Source organism: Motacilla alba, chromosome 10 (assembly GCF_015832195.1).
Source record: "Motacilla alba alba isolate MOTALB_02 chromosome 10, Motacilla_alba_V1.0_pri, whole genome shotgun sequence".
In the NCBI taxonomy this organism is placed as follows: Eukaryota; Metazoa; Chordata; class Aves; order Passeriformes; family Motacillidae; genus Motacilla; species Motacilla alba.
Window position 1 is genome coordinate 12,391,270 of NC_052025.1, and position 19,781 is coordinate 12,411,050.

General features: G+C 41.7%; 1 protein-coding gene across 3 annotated transcripts in view; it reads right to left on the reverse strand.

The window, feature by feature from the left end:
* Nucleotides 1-19,781, reverse strand: part of ARNT2 (aryl hydrocarbon receptor nuclear translocator 2) — a 96,938-nt gene that overhangs the window by 36,474 nt on the left and 40,683 nt on the right. For all 3 annotated transcript variants that reach the window (XM_038146770.1, XM_038146773.1, XM_038146772.1), the window contains 3 exons: nucleotides 4,954-5,056; nucleotides 2,915-2,980; nucleotides 2,441-2,526 (listed from right to left, as the gene is read on the reverse strand). In XM_038146770.1, coding sequence (XP_038002698.1) covers nucleotides 2,441-2,526; nucleotides 2,915-2,980; nucleotides 4,954-5,056 — 255 coding nt within the window. The remainder of the gene's footprint in view (nucleotides 1-2,440; nucleotides 2,527-2,914; nucleotides 2,981-4,953; nucleotides 5,057-19,781) is intronic.

Here is a 19,781-nt window from a genome sequence, read left to right on the forward strand (position 1 = left end):
AATAAAAAATAAATGAAATTTTTTTTTGATCACTGAATTTTTAAACAGCTGTGGTTTAGCACAAGCCCATTTATTCCAAAGAATCCAGAGACCATGCAGGGCTTGCTGATTTCAACAAAGTAATTTTATTACAGGGTAGAGAAGCCTTGGCAAATTCCATTACTGCTGTAGTTATCTCATTTGCTCTGCAGATTACGGTTGGATTACCACTGGAAACGAGAACAAAAGCAGTGATGTTGTCACTTATTTACTCAAACATATATGGGAACAATTCAGCCCATGGATATTCCCATCAACTTTGAAAGTCAATGGATACATGATAATCATCAACACAAAGTGAGGAAGACTGGGAAGGCAAATAAACACTCATGAAAAAGCCCTGATTCAATTTTGTGTGCCCTGGAAAAGGCACCCAGACATGACTAATAGGAGTAACAATTTGGATGGTAACATAAAAGACCAATGAAATTCCACATAAGGCTGTCAAAATCTAAAACATCCCCTAGGACTGTGCTATAGTTTGGAGGAATTAACATTGTGGAGGAGCACTGGGATATCATAAGGAGCACCACGTGATTTCGAGGAGTGGAGTAATAGAAATGGGATGAAATCCAACATTACTAAATGCATAAGCATGCACTTGGGGAACAGTAACAGTCATAAGTTAAAGCAACAGAAATAGGATGGAACTTGATATCACTAATTGAAACATCACACAATTCAAAGCAAGATTTGCAGATGACATGTGAGAAAAAGGCAACCGGGAAGACATATAAATTTATATCAGGTGTCTTAGGATGCCTGCAGGATGCACCACACAAAAGAGAAGGATGCTGTATCCTACACTGCCAGGCAAGACAGGAATTATTGTTTGTGTTATCCATCACTACAATCTCATCTGAAATAAGAATGTGTAGTGCCAGTGACCTACATTTTGAGAAGTGAAGTGAAAACATGAACAATTGCAGAGAAAAGCCACAAAGGTGAAGCGAATGCATTCTGAGAATGGAAAGTAGAGGTGGCATGGATTGTCTTTGCAAAGTCCAGGCTGACAGGATATAACCTCCTTCTGGAAACACATCAGAACACTGGAAAGACACAGAGGCACTAGGCAAGAAAACTCCCATTTGACCTTCAGTGAAATAAAAACTTCTCATGAAGTAATAAGCAGCAAGGTTTTGGAAAAGTTGGGATGGGGAAAAGACCTCACAAATGCCAACTGGGATTTGCAATGTGACTGATACCTGGGCATTGGGCACTCAAGACCCAGAAGATCCTTTTAATCCCAAGCTGCTCTCCTGCTGAACTGGTGGCTGATTCAACCTCGTAGGTCAAGGTCAAATTCAATTGCATTTAGAATTATCAACAGAAAAGTAAATCTTTTCGTAGAAGAAAACAAAACAGAAAAAACCATCAATTTTCAGAGCACTCTACAGACACTGTGCTCTCATACTTCTGAGATAGAAGCAAAATTGGAACATCTTGACTCCTATTAAATCCTATTAGCAACAAGAGGGGCAGTTTTCCTCTGCTTCCCAAGCCGCATTTCAGCAAAAAGCCAACAAGAAGTTCACATCTGCATGCTGCTGTCTGCACACCACTGCACACATTTGGTACAAACCACCTCTTAGGACTCATAATCCCTGGATCAATGTGATTTATGGCCGTGGTGTACAACCACAAAAGGGCAGGACAGCTCCTGGTTTGATTCTTTGATTCACGCCAGCGGGCGCTGTCACAGTGCAAACAACCTCTTCAACTCCTGCAAACGCCAAGGTCAGGTCACCCCACTCATCATGAGGTCTGGATGAGCTCCACTGGCTCCTCTTGGAATTCTTCAAAGGTAAATATTCCCATAGGTACTACTGAGCTCCAGCAGGTAAATGTTTTTCTCCGTAGATCAAAGCAGTGTGCCAAGACTTGATTCCCAGAAAAACAGCCTCAAAACAGAATTTATCACAAATACTGAACATTCTCAAGTAACACCATTACTGAGAACTTCCACGTGTCTAAAGTGAAATGACACATTTTCATACATAGGTTCTTGCAATTCAATCCTTAAGCATAAAAGCATTAACTGGTGTTTTCTAGAGGGACACAATCCTTTATGTCCACCTTCTTAAAATGAGACCATTTTTATCTTGATTTATCAACATAAATTGAAAACTTTTGGCCCCAATTTGTGGAATCCTGCATTAGTGGCAATTCCTACAGGTCCTGTGTGACAATGAAATTGAGCAGGGTGTCACAGGGGAAACAGGGACGCCCTGAGTGAGTACAACAGCTGATTTCTTCTTACCAAAAGCTTCTCAAGGTGAGCTTTAATCAGCCACCCTACTAAAACTCTCCCTGCTTTTCTAGCAGCAAGGAAACCTGAGCCAGGTTTTCAGCTGTCCTAAGGACAGTTTGGTGCACCCAGTCTTCCATAAGGGATACAAACCTGCTGGTGGCCAAGCCTTGATATAGCCAGTGCAATGGACAACAGCATACTGTGCTTCACCTTCTTTCACTGGGCCCAGGCCATTCCTGAATGAACAAGGAACACAAAAACATCACATTGACATGCAGAATAGCTTTATGCTTTCAAACTACGGCTACTAATGATTTACCAGTATTTGTAAGTTATGCTGGAAACAGCCAAGAATCAGCCTGGGGCTCTGTACTGTCAGCTCTGTTGTGCTGCTATTCAAGCTGTACCTGTTTTCTCTAACATTTCTCTGAGAAAGATACTGAAGATTGATTCAGAGCTGGAGCTGGTGTAAGACAAAGAATCTGAGTGACACGTGCAAGAGATTATATTTGCAAAAGGATCCAGTGTGTGCAGGTAACACCCCTGGAGTGGGCATTAATCCAGTGGCAAATGAGAAGGATCAGGGCAACTACAGCTGCTTTGTGGTAAATGCAGTAATAGTACCTGTATCTTTTTCTCATGGTGGTTATTCTGTTCAGAGGTAAATGATCCAGAGGAGCATTTCCACACCTGAAAGGAAATTAATATTTCAGAGGGCTCACAAATGAATACAAATACACATGATAAAAATGCATTTTGAGATCCTTACATCATATATAAGAAGACAATAATAGATACTTATTCCTGGCAAAAAGCTGCATGTTCATGTTTATGTAGGACATGCTGCTTCCATGAGCTTTTTAGATGTGCTCTAAAAATCTTCTTTATTTTAAAAAAATGAAAGACTGGGAAAAGATTCCCTTCCACACTCCCCCAGTACAAAGACTGTTTGAAATTGATATCCCAAGGGTGGCTAAAGAATAAACACACTTCAAAGTGCCATAAAACAGGGGTGAAAACTAGAGAAAAACATGCCAGGCCCCCAAATACCCACACAAACCAATCTCAGTGTTCCTGTATCTTCCCTGGACAGAAAAATTCCACTGCTACACACCAGCTACAATGTCTGTAGACATTAAGATAATGTTTGCAAGATCAAACTATTTACACTGTCAAGTAACTTTGTTTAACACTTGTTCATGTGTATTTTGTGATATTTATAAGTATGCCTAACTGTAAAATTTCAACAATCCATCTGAAGCTGAGTAAACAGTTTGAAGGGTAAAAGCAGTTCATTTTTAATGGAAAAATAATAACAACAATGAAAGAAGAAACCACAAGGAAGGTTCACATTATCTGAGGCCCATTCTTCCCAGAAGGTTTTCTTTTTATTCCTTTAATTTTTTTTTTTCTTATCAGTCACTGCCAAGGAGAAGAAGTGAACAACTAAAATAAGATTTAGAAATACAAAAACAGTGGGGTTAGGGGCATGTGTAAAATCACTCTCATGCACTGGAGTTTACAGAATCAGGGTGCTAGGAAATGACTGCAATCTGAACTGTTTTGAAAGCTGGGGAACAACCACAAACAGGACACTAGGCCTGGTTTTCTCTGAACAAACAAGTCCTCCTAACATGATGTGCATCTTGGGAGGAAGAAAAAGCAGTGTTCTTAGTGCTGCTCTGCTGGGCTGTATTTTTTTCCTCCCAGTTAAGGGTGAAAAAGGTTCTATAGCTCTGAAGCCTGATCTTGCAGGTATAAAGTCTATAAACACCTTACAAAAGCACCCAAGAGCCATTCATTCAGCGCCCTCACAGGACTGGAAAAACTCCACCACGTTACCAAAGTACAGGTATCTGTATTTTAATGTGCTTTGTGTGTTTCATTCTGTAATGAATTTTGCAGTGCTGTTATCACCATTTATACTGGACACAGCCTACAGATACAGTTATGTACTTTCCCCTCCTAACCACAGACAAAAATTTATTGCAAAAGCAACAGGCATTTTAGCCTGTTAGCACTAAAAGAAGAGAAGTGCTCACAAGCCCCCCCAAAAAAAGCACTGGGCAGACAAATCCCTTTTAAAGAAGCCCAAACAATGCAGAGAATTTGGAAAACTGCAAATCAAAAACCCTCTAACAATTACTCATTTATCTAGCATCAGCCAGCTGACATCTGGTTAATTCATACCAGGCTTAGGCTAATTCCTACATAGCTGGCAGGTTTGCAACTGAATTCTTGTTTATCTTTAAGATTCTTTTAATATTCTTGGTTTGCTGAAAAAATACACAGAGCTGGGTGTTCATAACACTTGTGAAAGCTTCGTTCCCAAGGTATCGATTTGAGTAACTCCACTAGAAAAGACAATGGCTGAAATTCCAGGGGTGAAGCTGCCATGAAGTTCTCTGAAAAAAGGAACCTACACCCCACACTCATAAGAATCACTACAACGGAAATGAGGTGCTGTTTTGCTGTTTTGTCCTTAAGGAAGACTAGTTTCAGTTTCACTCCAGTTCCTAAAGCAAGTGTTCTAGAAATACTTCATGGCAGCGTGTCATTACAGCTTTAGTTTGTAATCAAGGCACAGATTAGTGCAACAAAACATCTGAAGTCTAAGCTGGGACAGGACTGGGACCCTGATGGATCACAGGGTAAAAGCATACCTCATCCTGCAAATGAAGGAGCGCCTGGATCCCATGCACATTCTCATGGAGGACTGCTGACCTTCTTTCTTTACTGTCCCTGTCTTCAAGTCCAGGATTCGTCCTAGAAATGCCAGGGAGAGCAACTGAAGTTTATAAATTTAATTCCATTTACAAGAAACTAAGATAACAAGATATTCACGAGCTGAATGCCATTAGCTCAGTTAGGGGAAAAAATACCAACAAAAAAATCTTGATGCTGGTCTCAGAGGGGAGGATCAGTTATGTGCTGGTTTAACTACAGATTTCAGCAAAGCTGACTCTGAGCCACAGGAGTGATGGCTCTTTTCTCAGCTGGCCCAAGACCAACTTCCAGGGCAGAGTAAAATGCCTGGAGGCAAACAAGGCAATGACAGCAGGCACAGCTTTTGACTTGATCTGCTTGCTCCACTCTTTACCAGCACTGTGGATAAAGCAACATTTATCAGTCCCCTGACAGCTGCTCCTCTTTCCCTGTGCTTGTGCCTATCCAGAACACTCTCAGCACAGCACCACCTCACTCAGAGCTGTCAGGATGGTGAGATGCACAAAAGAGCAAACTTTCCTCCTTGATGATGAGATACAGGATTTGTCACAACAGCCCTCGTGCTGGGGCCCTTTTAAAATTGTTAAAAACTGACATGTCAAGGGCATTTCTAAAGTTTATTGTCAGACAGATCAGTGAGATGATCTGATTCACAACACAGCAACACAAGCCTGTGCAAGGTCCAGGGCCAGACCCCGATCCCTACAACCCTCAGAATCACACACCACAGGTACAGCTTGGCAAAGGGATGGCAGCCACCAAGTCAACTCAAGAGAGGACAGGAGGGAGGGAATGCATGCAAAGGTATGAAGGGGGTAACAGATGAATTTTTTCATTTAAAACAGAAGATTGATTACTACAGACAGGTTCAGATCAGGGATTTGAGTATCACGCAGAATCCTTCTGCTTATCACCAAAGAACTAACAGAATGGATTCTCACATCTACAGCTCAAGTGCTAAGAGATGACTACAAAACCTAGCACAGACTAGAAATGAATCACTGGACCAGACCCACAATGCTCAACGGCTGGATGCAGCCACAAAAGTGAGAGTGGGCCAGAGAAATGCAGTGGAACAGCTGCCAGACAATTAGTGACAGCCACCAGTGCTGACAACACATGGCCATGAGCAAAGCCACGTGTTTAAGGTGGGTATCTTTCAGTAACTGAAACTATACAAGGCTCTGTCTTCACTGTGGTGCAAGTAGCCAGGTTTACACAATGTAAGGCACCTACTCTGTCTGTACTGAATTGAAGAAAACATGCAGAATACAGTCAAAGTCTCCCTCACCAGACTGACCTGAAAGTCTCTGTCCAAAAATGAAGTTCTGAAATGAACTTACTGCCAAACACTAAGTTCAGAATTATCCTTCTTCTAAATATTTACTTCCATCCATGAATGGGAACGACATCATTACATAATAGTTTTGAGATAAGGAACTAGGCAGCAGTAGTTTAGTTTTAAGACATACTCCAGATTAACTCCTTCTGGAGGAAAGCCAACCTGCCAACAGAAAGTTACAGCTCACTTGGTGCTAACTCCAAGGTCTATCTCAGATGGTTAAGAAGTCAGCAAGCTGGGGAACAACTCCTAAAGGTGCTTCAATTTAAAGCACTGGGCTATGCATTAATCCTGGTCTATGGTTCAGGTGTGAGCTGGGAAGAAATCACACCACATTTCCCAGCTCAGCTGTGCTGACCCCACCACGCAGGATGCTGAAATTCTAACACACTTCCCTCCCCTGCACTGGACAGTCCGTCACATTTTCTATAGCCAAAGCCACAGTCTGTTTCCCCATCCCACCAACTAATCAGACAATTCAGAGAAATAAAATACCATCAGGCAAGAGGCAAACTCATTCACAAATGAAGGCATTATACAATAAAGCACATACGTGCAGGATCCAATGGCTGTCCACATCAACAGGCCAGTCAAATCAAACCACTAAAAGCAACATTCTCTTAGGGCAAAATAACTTTGTCATACACACAAACAAAAGAAAAGTTGTCCTCTGTGCACTTTCTTTTTTCATTCCACTGAATGTAACTCAAACAGCTAATAGAAATTTCTCTGGTTTTGTCATCCAAGAACATCTATAGCAAAAAAAAAAAAAAAAAAGAAAAAAGAAAGAATATTTCACAATTACGTGGCCACTAAGTCTAAAATTGCTGACACGTGTTCCTTTGGCATGTCTGGAACCCCCAACAACAAAAGCCAGAGTTTTTAAATTTAGCTTTTTGTTTGGCAAAGTCTTTGAAATATGTACCAGATAACAAATAGAGTTCTAAATTTTGACCTGACTTACAAAATCACTGCAGGGGGTATGTGAGTCAGAGAAATGTTTGCTGTACTGATACTATGACAAAGCTCTCTCTGCAGCTTGTTTCAATAGTCCAGCGTGCATATGCCAACCTTGCAGAGCTCTAACAATATACTACAGATTCTGAAATAGAACAAGCAGTTTGTTTCTCATCTGTCATTATAATCTTATGATCAAATAACTTTAAAAAGAGGAAGAATTATAGATTAATCATAGCTTAATATCAATATATAGAATTATAATTAATTATAGATTAATAGACTAAATCAAGCAGACTGACATAAATTGCACCTTAGTCACACTGGCAGCTCAGCTGGCATGTCCTGACGATAGCTCTGTCACAGAATCATAAAGTATTCCTATCTCTGTTTGTTCCAGCACCCTTGGTGATAAATGCTCATTTAGGTTTCTCCATGGGACAAACACAAAGCACATGTGATGTCGAACTTGGAAATTATATTCTTATTAATAAGAAATATTCCAGGATGCTCTGACAACTTCTGTTAACTGAACAGTGCATGTGTGTATTTTTTTAAAATTTCTCATTCTAGTTTCTTCAGAAGAGCCATTTAACAGCCCAGTGCCACCACCAGCTGGATCCTTTACGAGCTTCCCCATAAACTGTTAATTGCATGTAGCTCATTTTCGTGTTAAACTTTTCCCCTCTGCAGCTCCAGACACAACGCCGGGATGCAGCAAGTGCAGGAGCACTGCTGTGACTGACACTGCTGTCTTATTGCCTTTTACAGCAGCTGCACAACTCAGAGGAAACCAGAGTTTGCTCTGCTGAGAAGGAGAAAGCAAACAAATGAGCACAATGCTGATTAAAATGGGCACATAAATCTCTTTGGCTGGTCTGGCTATAGACGATAATTTGTTGAAATCTCCCCACTACAGTCCCCATCCAGAAGGCAGTATTGCTTCAACTTGTAATAAACCAGTTGTTCTCCAAGCAGGAAACCACTGTGTGATCCAGGAACCTGATGTCAGCTGCTGTGACAGGAAAGGGCTGGCACACAGGCACACGGAGCTGAGGACAATGGGCAAGTTCATTATTGGGGTAGAATTAGAGAAGCCACATAAAGCTCTTACCAGGAAAGAGATAACATCAAGTACTGAGGATACATGCCAGAAACATTTCCTGCAGGGTGTTTTTCAAAGATGCTCTAAAAACATGCCCTTCTCATGATGATCAAGGGGCAAATGCTCACGTTGGCACTGATGTGTCCCCTGCGTGTGCAAACAGGGACTGGATTATGCACAAACCCTTCCCTTTTGGGTCTCCAATTCCTACTGAGAATGTTCAAACTTGTGTTCTGTGCCTGCAATGTTTTGAGATGAACCTAAGCCAAGGGTTGGCCTGGGCCTACTGAAGTTCATGGGGTTTCAAATCTGGGAATTTGGCTCAAATCCACTTTCACACAATAGCACCAGCCTGTTAGAAAATTTTTCTCCATGTTTATGTACTGTATGCAAAGGTTTATAGCCTGGTAATCAAACACAGTCTGTTCTTTTTACTTTTTCAGGTTTGGTATTTTTTGGTTTTTTGGTTTTTTTTTAAATTCAAAACTCCATAAACTTTAACACCTAATTCTACCACAAATGCTTTTTTCTCTGCTGGATTCCCAGTTCCTAAGAATGCTGCAGTCTGTAACTAGAAAGAAGGGTTGTTACATAAGCACATTCTTCTGCAAAGATTTCAGTGCAAGTTGAAATGGTTTGGTCTAAAACAACCACAACAGTGCCCACATCCAGTCTGCAGCATGGAAAATCCCAGCTCAAAGATTTCAGAAGAAATTTGGTTTGGCCTCACGTGCACAGAAATACTGCTGGCAAAGCACATGATACAATTTTCCATTTCCCTCTAACTCATCAGTAGATGGACTCCTGCCTTGCACAGAAACATGAACCTGACAGGGAAACAGTCTGAATTAATATATGGACTCTCACCTTGACCTCAATACCATCAGCAACCCAGCAAGTTTCACCTTTTAGATGATAATGCCTTGTCTTACAAAGAAGAAGTTGGATATTTCATAATTATTCTCAGCCACTGATTGTCCACATACTTCTTTCCAGGAAAAATAAAATAAAGGATAAACTAAGTTTGGGTTGGACAAGATAACAAAAGATGACTTTGTGTTCATCAAAAATACTCCACAGGCTGCTCAAGGAAGACAAACAGAACACAGGAATACTGCACCCAAAAATCCTTATAAAAACTAAAACCATCTTTATCTTACTATAAAACCAGAAAAAGCAAGACCAGGATGGAGGAAAACAAGAGGAAATAATTAAAAATAAAAATAAAGTGATGGTCAAGGTACTGTTGCTGCTGAACGCAGCTCCAAATGTAAGCTCACCCTCTAATTGAAGGGTCAGAGAACAAAGGATTTCCGTGGTGATGTTCTGTATTAGTACATGAAGTCCTTAGAAAATAGCAGGAAAGATCAGCTTAAAAATCTTTGACTGCTCTACAGTTTGTAGAGAATCAAGATCCAGGTCACCATTTGAGATAAACAGTCAAGTTAAAGAAGACAAGGTGAAACTCTTCTTGAACCTGCCATTTATCAGTTTACACATATGCACTGACTACAGCTGAGAATTCAGCTTTACACCAACTGAGGTGCTCTTCTCCATCGAAACAACAGATGCATTACAAATGCATAAACAAAACGTCTCCAATAAGGCTAAATGGCCTAAATTTGATCAATTTATATTAAATTACTCTTGATAAGCTTATGGCAGAGCAATTCTTCTGCATTAATTCAACAATTAAAACAAAAAAAAATTACAACGTACGCCTCACAAGTGTAAGGGATACAATTTTATCTCGTGTTTAGCACAGCTCAGCAAGTGCTTTAAGCTCTATTAAGTGTAATAAATATACATCCACCCCGTGGATTTCAATATTAAAAAAATTACAGAACACATTTAGAATCACAACTGCCTTGCAAACACAGCATTTGAAGACTCTCCTTCCAGGAACTCACATTTACACAAACCAGAAGAAGTCTGCAATATAAAAATAGGACAATATACAAATTAAAAAAAAAAACAAAAAACACCAAAACAAAACACGGACAGCCTTTTTTCAGCATTCTGGGGTTTATTATTTACACAAAGGCAAGGCTCATAAAAGCAAAGGCTTCCCTACCACACACATGCCCATATCAGAGTATACAACCAAACAATGCAATCCTAATAAAGCTGTACTGACAAGAAGTAAAACCCTCTGTCCCCTCATCGAGAGGAAAGCAACCCCATGAGCAACAGGAACAGCATCAATACTCAAAACACAGGCAAACTTAAGACCATCCTAACTTAAAACGACAAACTAAGGGCAGAAGCAGACTGGCATCAGTTACCCAGGGCACCCAGAACCTGTGCTGATTTTTACAGCCTGCCTCTCTCACTCACATCAAGGTCACAGTGCAGCTCCCAAGGCAGTGGCTTCCAACCCATTAAGCTGCAGTTTACTGTAACATTCCTCCTTCACATCATCAGAGAGTGAATGGTTGTTCTCAGACTGTCTCCCTGTGACGCAGGAGCCCCTGGTTCTGCCTGGAAGGTGTCTGGCAGCACAGGTCATCCCCTACTGCTACCACAGCCTTTATGGACCTGAGTCACCACCTCCATCCCTGGCTTACAGGAAACTGAGGACATGGCAGGGGTGAGCTGGGGGGACAATGACAAAAATGGACATGTTCCTATCATGGGGAGATGGAGATGCAATCTAAATCTTCCACGATATTAAAATTATGATCCTTTCAGAAGTTCCAAGGACCAGGAAGCACTGCAGGTGGAAATAAGATCTCTCCACATACACTTCCCACTCTTGCTTTCCAGCTGGCCTGACTCTGCAGAGGATGGGACCTGCCCACATGGGATTGCACCCTACCAGCCTGCTGTACAGCAGCACAACGCTTACACCTCTCCTCTGCCATACAGGATTTTGTGCTTGGTAAACTCTCCACAAGAACGAAGCCAAGGGGATGTTGCTGAACAAATATGCCTTGAGAATACAGTAGAACTGTGAAATCAGTCAGCTCACACAGCCTGGAACTACACCAGGGACCACACAGGACTTCCCAGCTGTGATCACACTGCACACATACCAACCAAGAAACTCGTGGCATGGCAGGGATAAAATGCAGTTGCTCTTGCTCTTTGGCTCTTGCTCCAGAGCTGGCACTGCCTTCCACCCAAATGTTATGACACTGCTTTAGATCCCCCAGGCTGGGGCTTCCCTGGCCTCCTGTGCTTGTTTTATGCTGCAGCAGGAAGCAGCCCCATTGCCCCACCCCACTGCACACACCACTGCAGTGCAATACACCGATAAATAAATGTATCAATATACAAAATAAATAACTGGCTTGGAGCGCAGATTTGCTATTAGCAGACATCACAGCAGCTTCCAGAGGACTTTGACACCTTTACTGTTATTTTAAGGTGAGGACAGTGAACCCAAAGGAATGATTTCTCCTGCCTGCAGTCAGTCAGCAGCAGAGGTGCAGCCAGGAACAGGCTCCAAGCTCACGTGACTTCCAAGACTTCTCAAAATGCTGTAGCTGTAGATAAAAATACTCAACAATACAACACACAGTGATTCTCAGTGAGTCCATACAAATCTCGTGACACCTATATGCTTAACAGGGCACAATCAGCTTAAATTTATCCTTCCAAGAGAAGACTACAGGCTGAATGTCCTATTTATATGCAGTAGCAGCCTCTGGATAGATCAGTATAAAACATGAAACAAATCAGCCCAAAGGCCATGAAGATGCTCAGAGGGTAGGAGCGCCTTTGCTATAAAGGAGGCTGGGAGAGTGAATTGTCCAGCCTGCAGAAGAGAAGGCTCTGGGGTGACCTTAGAGCCCCTTCCAGTACCTAAAGGGAGCCTCCAAGACACACGGAGAGAGATTTCCTACAAGGGCATGGAGTAAAAGGACAATGACAAATGGCCTTAAGCTGAAGAAGGGCAGGTTTAGATTAAAGAAGAAATTCTTCACTCTGAGGGTGGCAAGGCTCTGGCACAGGTTGACCAGAGAAGATGTGGATGCCCCTTCCCTGGAAGTGTTGGATGGAGCTCTGAGAAACTTGGACTAGCGGAAAGTGTCCCTGCCCACGGCAGGGGGGAGCATGGAACGAGATGATCTTCAAGGTCTTTTCCAAGCAAAACTATTCCCATAGTTATAAATATAAACCATCAAAGCTCACTCTCCTCACTAGCCTAGCATCTCAGGGGGATTACTTGAACCTCTCTAAATATGTTAAGGTTTACATCATCTAATTGCAAAAGGCGTTGTATAAGCATTAGAGTCAAGTTATGACATTCCTACAATAGAATGAAGAGTTGATCCAATCAACAGCAAAGTTTAAAAAAATAAAAAATAAGTAATGCAATTGAAATGCACCTATTTTTAAATATCTGTCTGTTTCCTACTTACCAACTGGAGACACTAACCCACAAGGGGGAAACTGAAAGGCTTTCTCACCCCCTCTTGTTTTTCAATAAGAAACCCCTCACGTTACACAGTTGTTTCCTTAATACAACTTGTTATTACAAAAGCTCACCAGGCCAAAAGGTCCCTGCTGTGCCTGCCTTCATGTTTGACTAACCAGTCTGCATCGTGTCATTCTCCACAGTGTTGGGCAAATATGCATCATCTTAATGAAATTAAAAAGGAAGCTATGTGGGCTTTTGAGCCTTGCTTTTCAGTTAATTTTCAAGGACTATCTGAAGGGATAGTGTTACAGATCACGTGCAAGTCTCTTTGCTGATGGACCTGGAAAAACTGGACTTGAAACTGGAGCAAATAATTCAAAGCACATGTTGAAAGTTAAGTTATAACACACAAAAAAAAAACCCTCAAAAAACCAAACCCTAAAACATTTTGACCAAATGTATTTTGAACGCTCAAGAATGGTTACTGAAAGTATGGGGCAGATGCAGAATATTAAGTAAAATACCTTACTGAAGCCCATACAGATCTGTAAACATAAATACACAGCATCTATCTGTGATCTCTGCAGGTGTTTTCATTCCCAAAACAAGTACCTATGACAAAGTTCATGGCTCCATGATTTGGGCAGTCAGGGTAGCCCTTCTGTGACAAATATCAGATGTACCTGAAGGAAAGACTGAGCTGGAGAAAACTATCACAGTAACACCTGTACAAACAGCTCCTTAAAAGACAGCTGGACTTCCTAGAAAAAGGGATGGAAACCCCAGAAACTCCAAAGCACCATCAGCAGATACTCCAAGGACAGAACAGCTATCCAAAATAACACTGAAATACGTAATTTATTCTTTTACCATTCACAGTGGCATAATAAATCAATACACAAATGTTTTAAGTAGCTTCTGAACTAACCTATTTGCTTCACTTGGATGCTCAACAAGAAGCTTTACTGGAAAGCCCTTTTGCCAAAAAAGCTTCAGCTCCTGGCATTCTATATTATTTGTACTTCATTATCAAACTGAAGTAACTGGGATTTACGCTTTGTTAGTAAATACTAGTATTGTCTGAAATCTGGCTGTGGTGACACACCATGGAATAGTTCATTAGAGGAAATAATGACCACAAGATGACCTTGTAAGATACATTGCTGTGGACAGAACTAAATTTAAACACATGAGAAGGGAAAGAGAGGGACAAGAAAAAGGCTCAAGGATGCTGTCTGGCTGCTTTTACAGGCTACTTCTTTAGTTCAATTAAAATAAGGTGTGTGGGGCAAAACACCTATTATAGGTTTTAATTCTCTTTTTAAAGACTACAGACACCTAAAAAACACATGCAAAAGTCTCCACACTACGAAAACAGAAAGAAGAATGTTAGAAGACATAAATTCACATCCCGGGACTGCAATAAAACAGATCAAACTAAATAAGACTGCCCATGGACCATGCTCCAACTGGTTGTGAGCTGCCACATGGGAAGCCAGGGCAGGACCAAAGACCAAGAAGTGCTGTCACAGAGCTGAGCTTCAGCTAAGGATGGAGAGATGACAGCAGCATGGGATAAACCAAATTTATGGGTGGAATATTCCTCCACACAAGGCACCCCTCCACCCCGCGCCTCCCTAGGCTGCTACTACAGCTCAACACCACTAATAAAATATTTCAGTGCCTTGTACTGACTTCATTGAGACAACACAGCGGTCAAAGCTCCTGTTCCACAAGGCAGATGTCCAGGCTGCACTCTCCCAGCATCTGTTGCCATCAAAGCACTGAAGAATCTGAGAGGGTTGCAAGTTTGCCAGTGCCAAAACCCTCCAGGCACACTTGGACTGTTTTATTGCCAATGTGTTAACCAAGGAAGTTGTTCACGTATTTGTAAAACTCCAGTATTTTTGAAAGGGGGGAAAACCCCACTAACTCCATATATCTCATCGTGGTTAACAAAACAGAGGAGGTTGAACAAATATTGAACATTAAAGAAGTACCCACCACCCCTGAAACCCAGCAAGTGAAAGTGATCCAGTCCAACATCTGTGATAACAGACCCAAGAATGCAGCAGTTTCCAAGGGGGAAATTCAAGGTGAAGACTGAATAGAAACAGCAACCACAAAACCCACTTGCATGTGCATGTCCAAACACCTGAAAATTCACCCTAAAAGCATTCCCTAATGCTAATCAGGTGTAGTAAGTTTGTCTCGGGAGCACTAGGCCAAAGTTGTTTCCTTGTTTTGGTAGAAGCATGTACTGACCTCTTTAAACCACCATTATAATTACCAAAGTAATTTTAAAAAAATGCAATTTATTATCACTGGTTTTTCTTCCAGCACTATCCACCCAAATGGAATGTGTCAGCAGCAGGGAGACCACTGGGTCACTGTGTTTGTGTAAGAGTTGCTTTTGAACTGCTTTATACATAGTTGGCTTCTCCCAACATTTGGGATTTCCCCCTCCCCCCAGAAACAGTCTTAAAGACCAAAGGAAAACAAAATTATCTTGGAATGCTTGAGAGATTAAATGTACCATACATTTAAAATAAGACAATTTGAAAGTACCAATTTCTTGAGAGCAGACTGTTTCCTCTTTTTTCTGTGTTACTCTCTAGTGTGTCAAAGGGCAGGAATGGCACTCTAGGATGCCCTACAGTCACAGGTTCCTTATTTCCTGCACTAATTCATTTACTCGCAAACAGAATGGGGATGGAAGAAGCAGGACATTCATTTCCTCCCTCCTGCATGTAAAAATCCTGCAGGCTAAACAGACTGAAGCTGAAAATCCACAAATTCCTATGCTTGGCACTGCCCAAGTTCTAAGGCCATCTCTGGCTGGCACTGTGACCTTCCTGCTATGAGAACAAGCAGTCCACAAAAATATGGGCAGGTCTTTTTCTCTGAAACAACAGCACAGCAACGGGCTGGTGTGGATGGAAAGTCTCACATCTGAAACATCCTCTTCGCTCTCAGCAATGCCAGTGGGACCACATAACTCCACTGAAAAACAGGTATCACATGATGATTTGGTAGTTGTCAACAACAAGGCAAATCTCTTTCCAGATTTCACACTTCAAAGACAAAAAGATGCCTTGCCAAAATGGCTTTTTCTACAGTAAAAACAGACTGGAACTTGAAATAGCTATTCACATCCATCACTCATATACGTTCTATACATGGTAGTATATTTCAAGAATTGTTCCTTCTTTTTCAGGGCAGCCACAGTGTTGAAGCATCTATTTTCAGAAATCTCTGTTACCTTCCATTGCAGGTACCATAATCCTGACACAGCTGTCTCCAACCTCCAACCCTCCAAGCAATAAAGTGGGGGCTGTGTGGGTATGTGTGGGTGGGTGGAAAATTCCATAAAAAACTGAGTCAAGTCTTGGACAGCTCTGCAGAGACATAAAAGAATTCAGGACATATCATGTCCATGGAAATTTTCTCTCCTGCCCATCCCACCAGCTCTGCTGTGTGCTGTTTACTGGGTGCCTGCTTGTCTTCACTCTACAGCCTGTGATGCTTCATGGACATTCAGTGAAAACCTCTGTTGTATCCTGGGATTAAAAGCACAAGTAGCTATTAACTCTCTATAAACAAAATATTATACAACTCATTTTCTACCTGCCCAGAGGCAACAGTCTTACTGGGTCAGTCACTCTGCACTAAGATGTTAAAATCAAAAATGCTGGGATCTGGTTTTAATTCTCTGTTCTCTGACTTCCTAATCTGCTGGGCTGGGCACGTTTCACAGACAGATGGTTCTTTAGGGTTCATGTACTTAAAAGAGCTCACACACAGAAGTAAAAAAAAAAAAAAAAAAGAAATCAAGTGCTGTCAGTTGAAACAGCCCTTCACATGCAGAGTACCTTTCTGATGCACAAACCTCTGACAAATGTGCTCTTCAGAACCAAAGGCTACAGAACAAAGTCCCAAAGGAGCTCTACGACAGCTTCTTGTTTAGTCAACTGTCTCAGCAAAAACACGCTTCCCTGAAAAAAGGGATTTTTTATTTCTTTTCATTTTTTTCCCAGGGAGTGTTAAGAGCTCTGAGTAGAAAAGTATCAATCCTTGACAAGTATCTTAATGTCTACAAAAGACAGACCTTCTGTCAATATATTTTTGGTATAGAACTTTTGGCACAAATACCTGCAATAGTCTTTTTTTTTTAATAAATAGGCTGATCCAATGTTAAAGTGGATGTGGAAAAACTAATACAGTGGTTTGCCAACGGAGTGCAGATCTCAACCCATACAGTGTTTTGATAATATATTACTTTTCCATTAAATGTGAGTTTTACTATTACTGATGATGACGTTTAAGGCAGAACAGGATTGTATTTGCCAGGACTGTGTTTCTTGTCATGGCTCAACTCAGTCTGAATTTCTTTGGAGAATTTTATATGTGAAGCCAAATAGGAGTCTCATCCAGCTCTTCTCTGTATCAGCTGGAGTTCTAAATAATTCATGGCAAGTCAGAGTTCAAAACACATTTGCATTCACTCGGCTGGCTGTCAATATGAGAACCATCCTCTTCCTTCTAAGAAAGATCATGCAGAAATCAGAGCTGGAAAACAGACATGGCAGTATAAGGCAGCTCACAGCACAAAAAATCCTGTGCTGATTTTTCAGGAAGATTATGTGTTGATGAGAAAAGTTATCCCCAATTTTTCTCTTTCACATGGTTGGTTATCATCTGTTCAGTGCTGTGGAATGCCTTACTCTGCCTCTCCACCAGTGAGCCCCTGGTCTCTGGCACTTCCTTCTTTTGAGCTGAACAGTTCTCTCATTTTTACAATTTGACTCTATCTACAACATCTGGATTTTGTGGCTGTGTCTACAAACTGCTTGGTAACAAGGGTTTGCAGCTGGACAGAAAACTGCCTAAGCTGAAATCATCACTGCAAGACAACATGCTATTAGAAGGTTCTGTGAGACAGGATCCCCAGTCCAAATCATACACTCCAGTGCATGGAGTGATGCTTCCATAACATACATGGCCTGTCACACAATGTTTTTTTCTTCTCAAGGGATGCCTATCAGCTCAACTTTTGCTGTGGTCAGTCACCATTTCCATCATAAAATTCTACTTTGTCGCACTTAAAAAATATGGCAATAAAAGATCTTGCCAAGACTAAACTTGGCATACAAGTTCTGTCCAGAAGTAACCTCCCCTAATCTTTGTCAGCTAGCAAGTGAAGTGACTTAGTCATTTTTAAATCACTTGAAAATGAAAGCTGTAGAGGTTCTGTTTCTCATCATTTTCTTGCAGTCACTGCTCTGCACTTTTAGCACCCCCTAACTGTTCAGCTGGAGCAGTTTGCAAGGACGCCTGGAGAACCCAACTGTCCTGAGAAACCTTTGTGTCACTGGTGGGATGGCAAATGCTGCTCCCTGCCTCACCTAGGCACAGAGGGCGAGGCTGAAGGGACATGTTATAGCTGATTTCCATGTGCTGTGCTGCCTGCAGCCCAGGACTGAAGATAACAAACCTGGGTGTTTCCCATTTGCACCACTGGAGATGCTGGGTGCAGGAGCAGGGATCTGACAGCCCTGACAAGCACATCTCAGACACATCAAGCAGTCTCTGGGAATATTTCCAGGCAGCTATACAGAGGTGTCTGTATTCATCATTCTATTCTTTCATGAAATACTTATGGAGAATTAGATTTGTAGAATCAGTCTTGCAAAGTGCTCTGGAACACTGCATTTTAACAGAAGGACAGTCTACTACAATACTTGCTCAGCCATTTTTTTGAAAGCTAATGTAGCAGAGGAATTCTTCAAAAGTGGATTTGCTCTACACTTAAATCTAAGTCCTGTCTGTTCCCTGTATCATTAGAGATTTGCTGTCTGCAACTGAGAGGCTCTCACTTGCACTGGGACTGAGCCTGCACCTGAACCCAGCATCCCCCAAGTTCCACCAGTGCACCCTGAGCACAAAGAGGTCTTTGCTAATGGATCCTCCCATGGGATCTGATCTTCATCCATACTTGAAGTGATATCTTTTGACATCTGCAGATTTTCAAGAACAAATAGGGGAAAATGAATTATCACTCTTAATATCTGCCCCATTCTGATTAATCATGCACAGGACGCACATAAAGATTTCTTGGGAGCTCAAATTTTTGCCATCATCACAGCTCAGCTGCTCTTTTCTAGATCATTTCTAACTGTTCATACACTTCACAATTCAGCTTTCCTGTTGCTACAATGTGTTAGCAATTAATGCACAATAAACAAGCAGACAATTGTTCCATTTCCAGGGAATAAAGTCTCCAAGGACACAAAATTAAATATAAACTATCCATCCTTCTCCATATCCTAAGATTTCAAGGAAGAGCAAGCAATTAACTCCCCAAAGACACCATGTGGTTGAGGCCATAGTTAACAGACACTTCAATTTGACACACATTTTACAGCTCCTGAAGTCCTGTCTCCTCCTAACTATTCACTTCCTGCTTCTCCTTGGTGTTAGCACTCAGAAGAGTTTGAGAAACCCCATGATCAGGTGGGCCAAAGAGTTGTCTCTACCAAAACCAAGGGGTTTTAGCTTAGTTTAGCTTTCAGCAGGTCAGCCCCTTGATGTGACTCATATGTAAGTACCACAGAAATGCCAGAGGAGGAGAGGGTGAAATGAGGTGAGGATTGCATAAGCTGTGTGACTGCCAAAGAAATGCTCATGTGAGCACAGCCCCAGTCCCAGCCTTATTCCTGGGGGCAGAAATGTGAGCGGGAGCCTGCTTCCTCCACGGGCTTGTTCTCTGTCCCTCCCCATTGGCAGTGGCAGCCTCCCAAGTTCTCAGGGTCTGGAACAGCATCCCTGGGTAGCAGGACTGCTAAGAGGCGCTGGGAAAATCCCAGCAATGCCACACTAATGAGCAGCACTTGTAACAAGACAATTACAACCGAAGGACACTGCTCTGATCTGCTGCAGGGCAAGTGAAGCTTCTCCTTAGTCAAAATGCTGTCACTGCTTTCCCAGCTCAAGG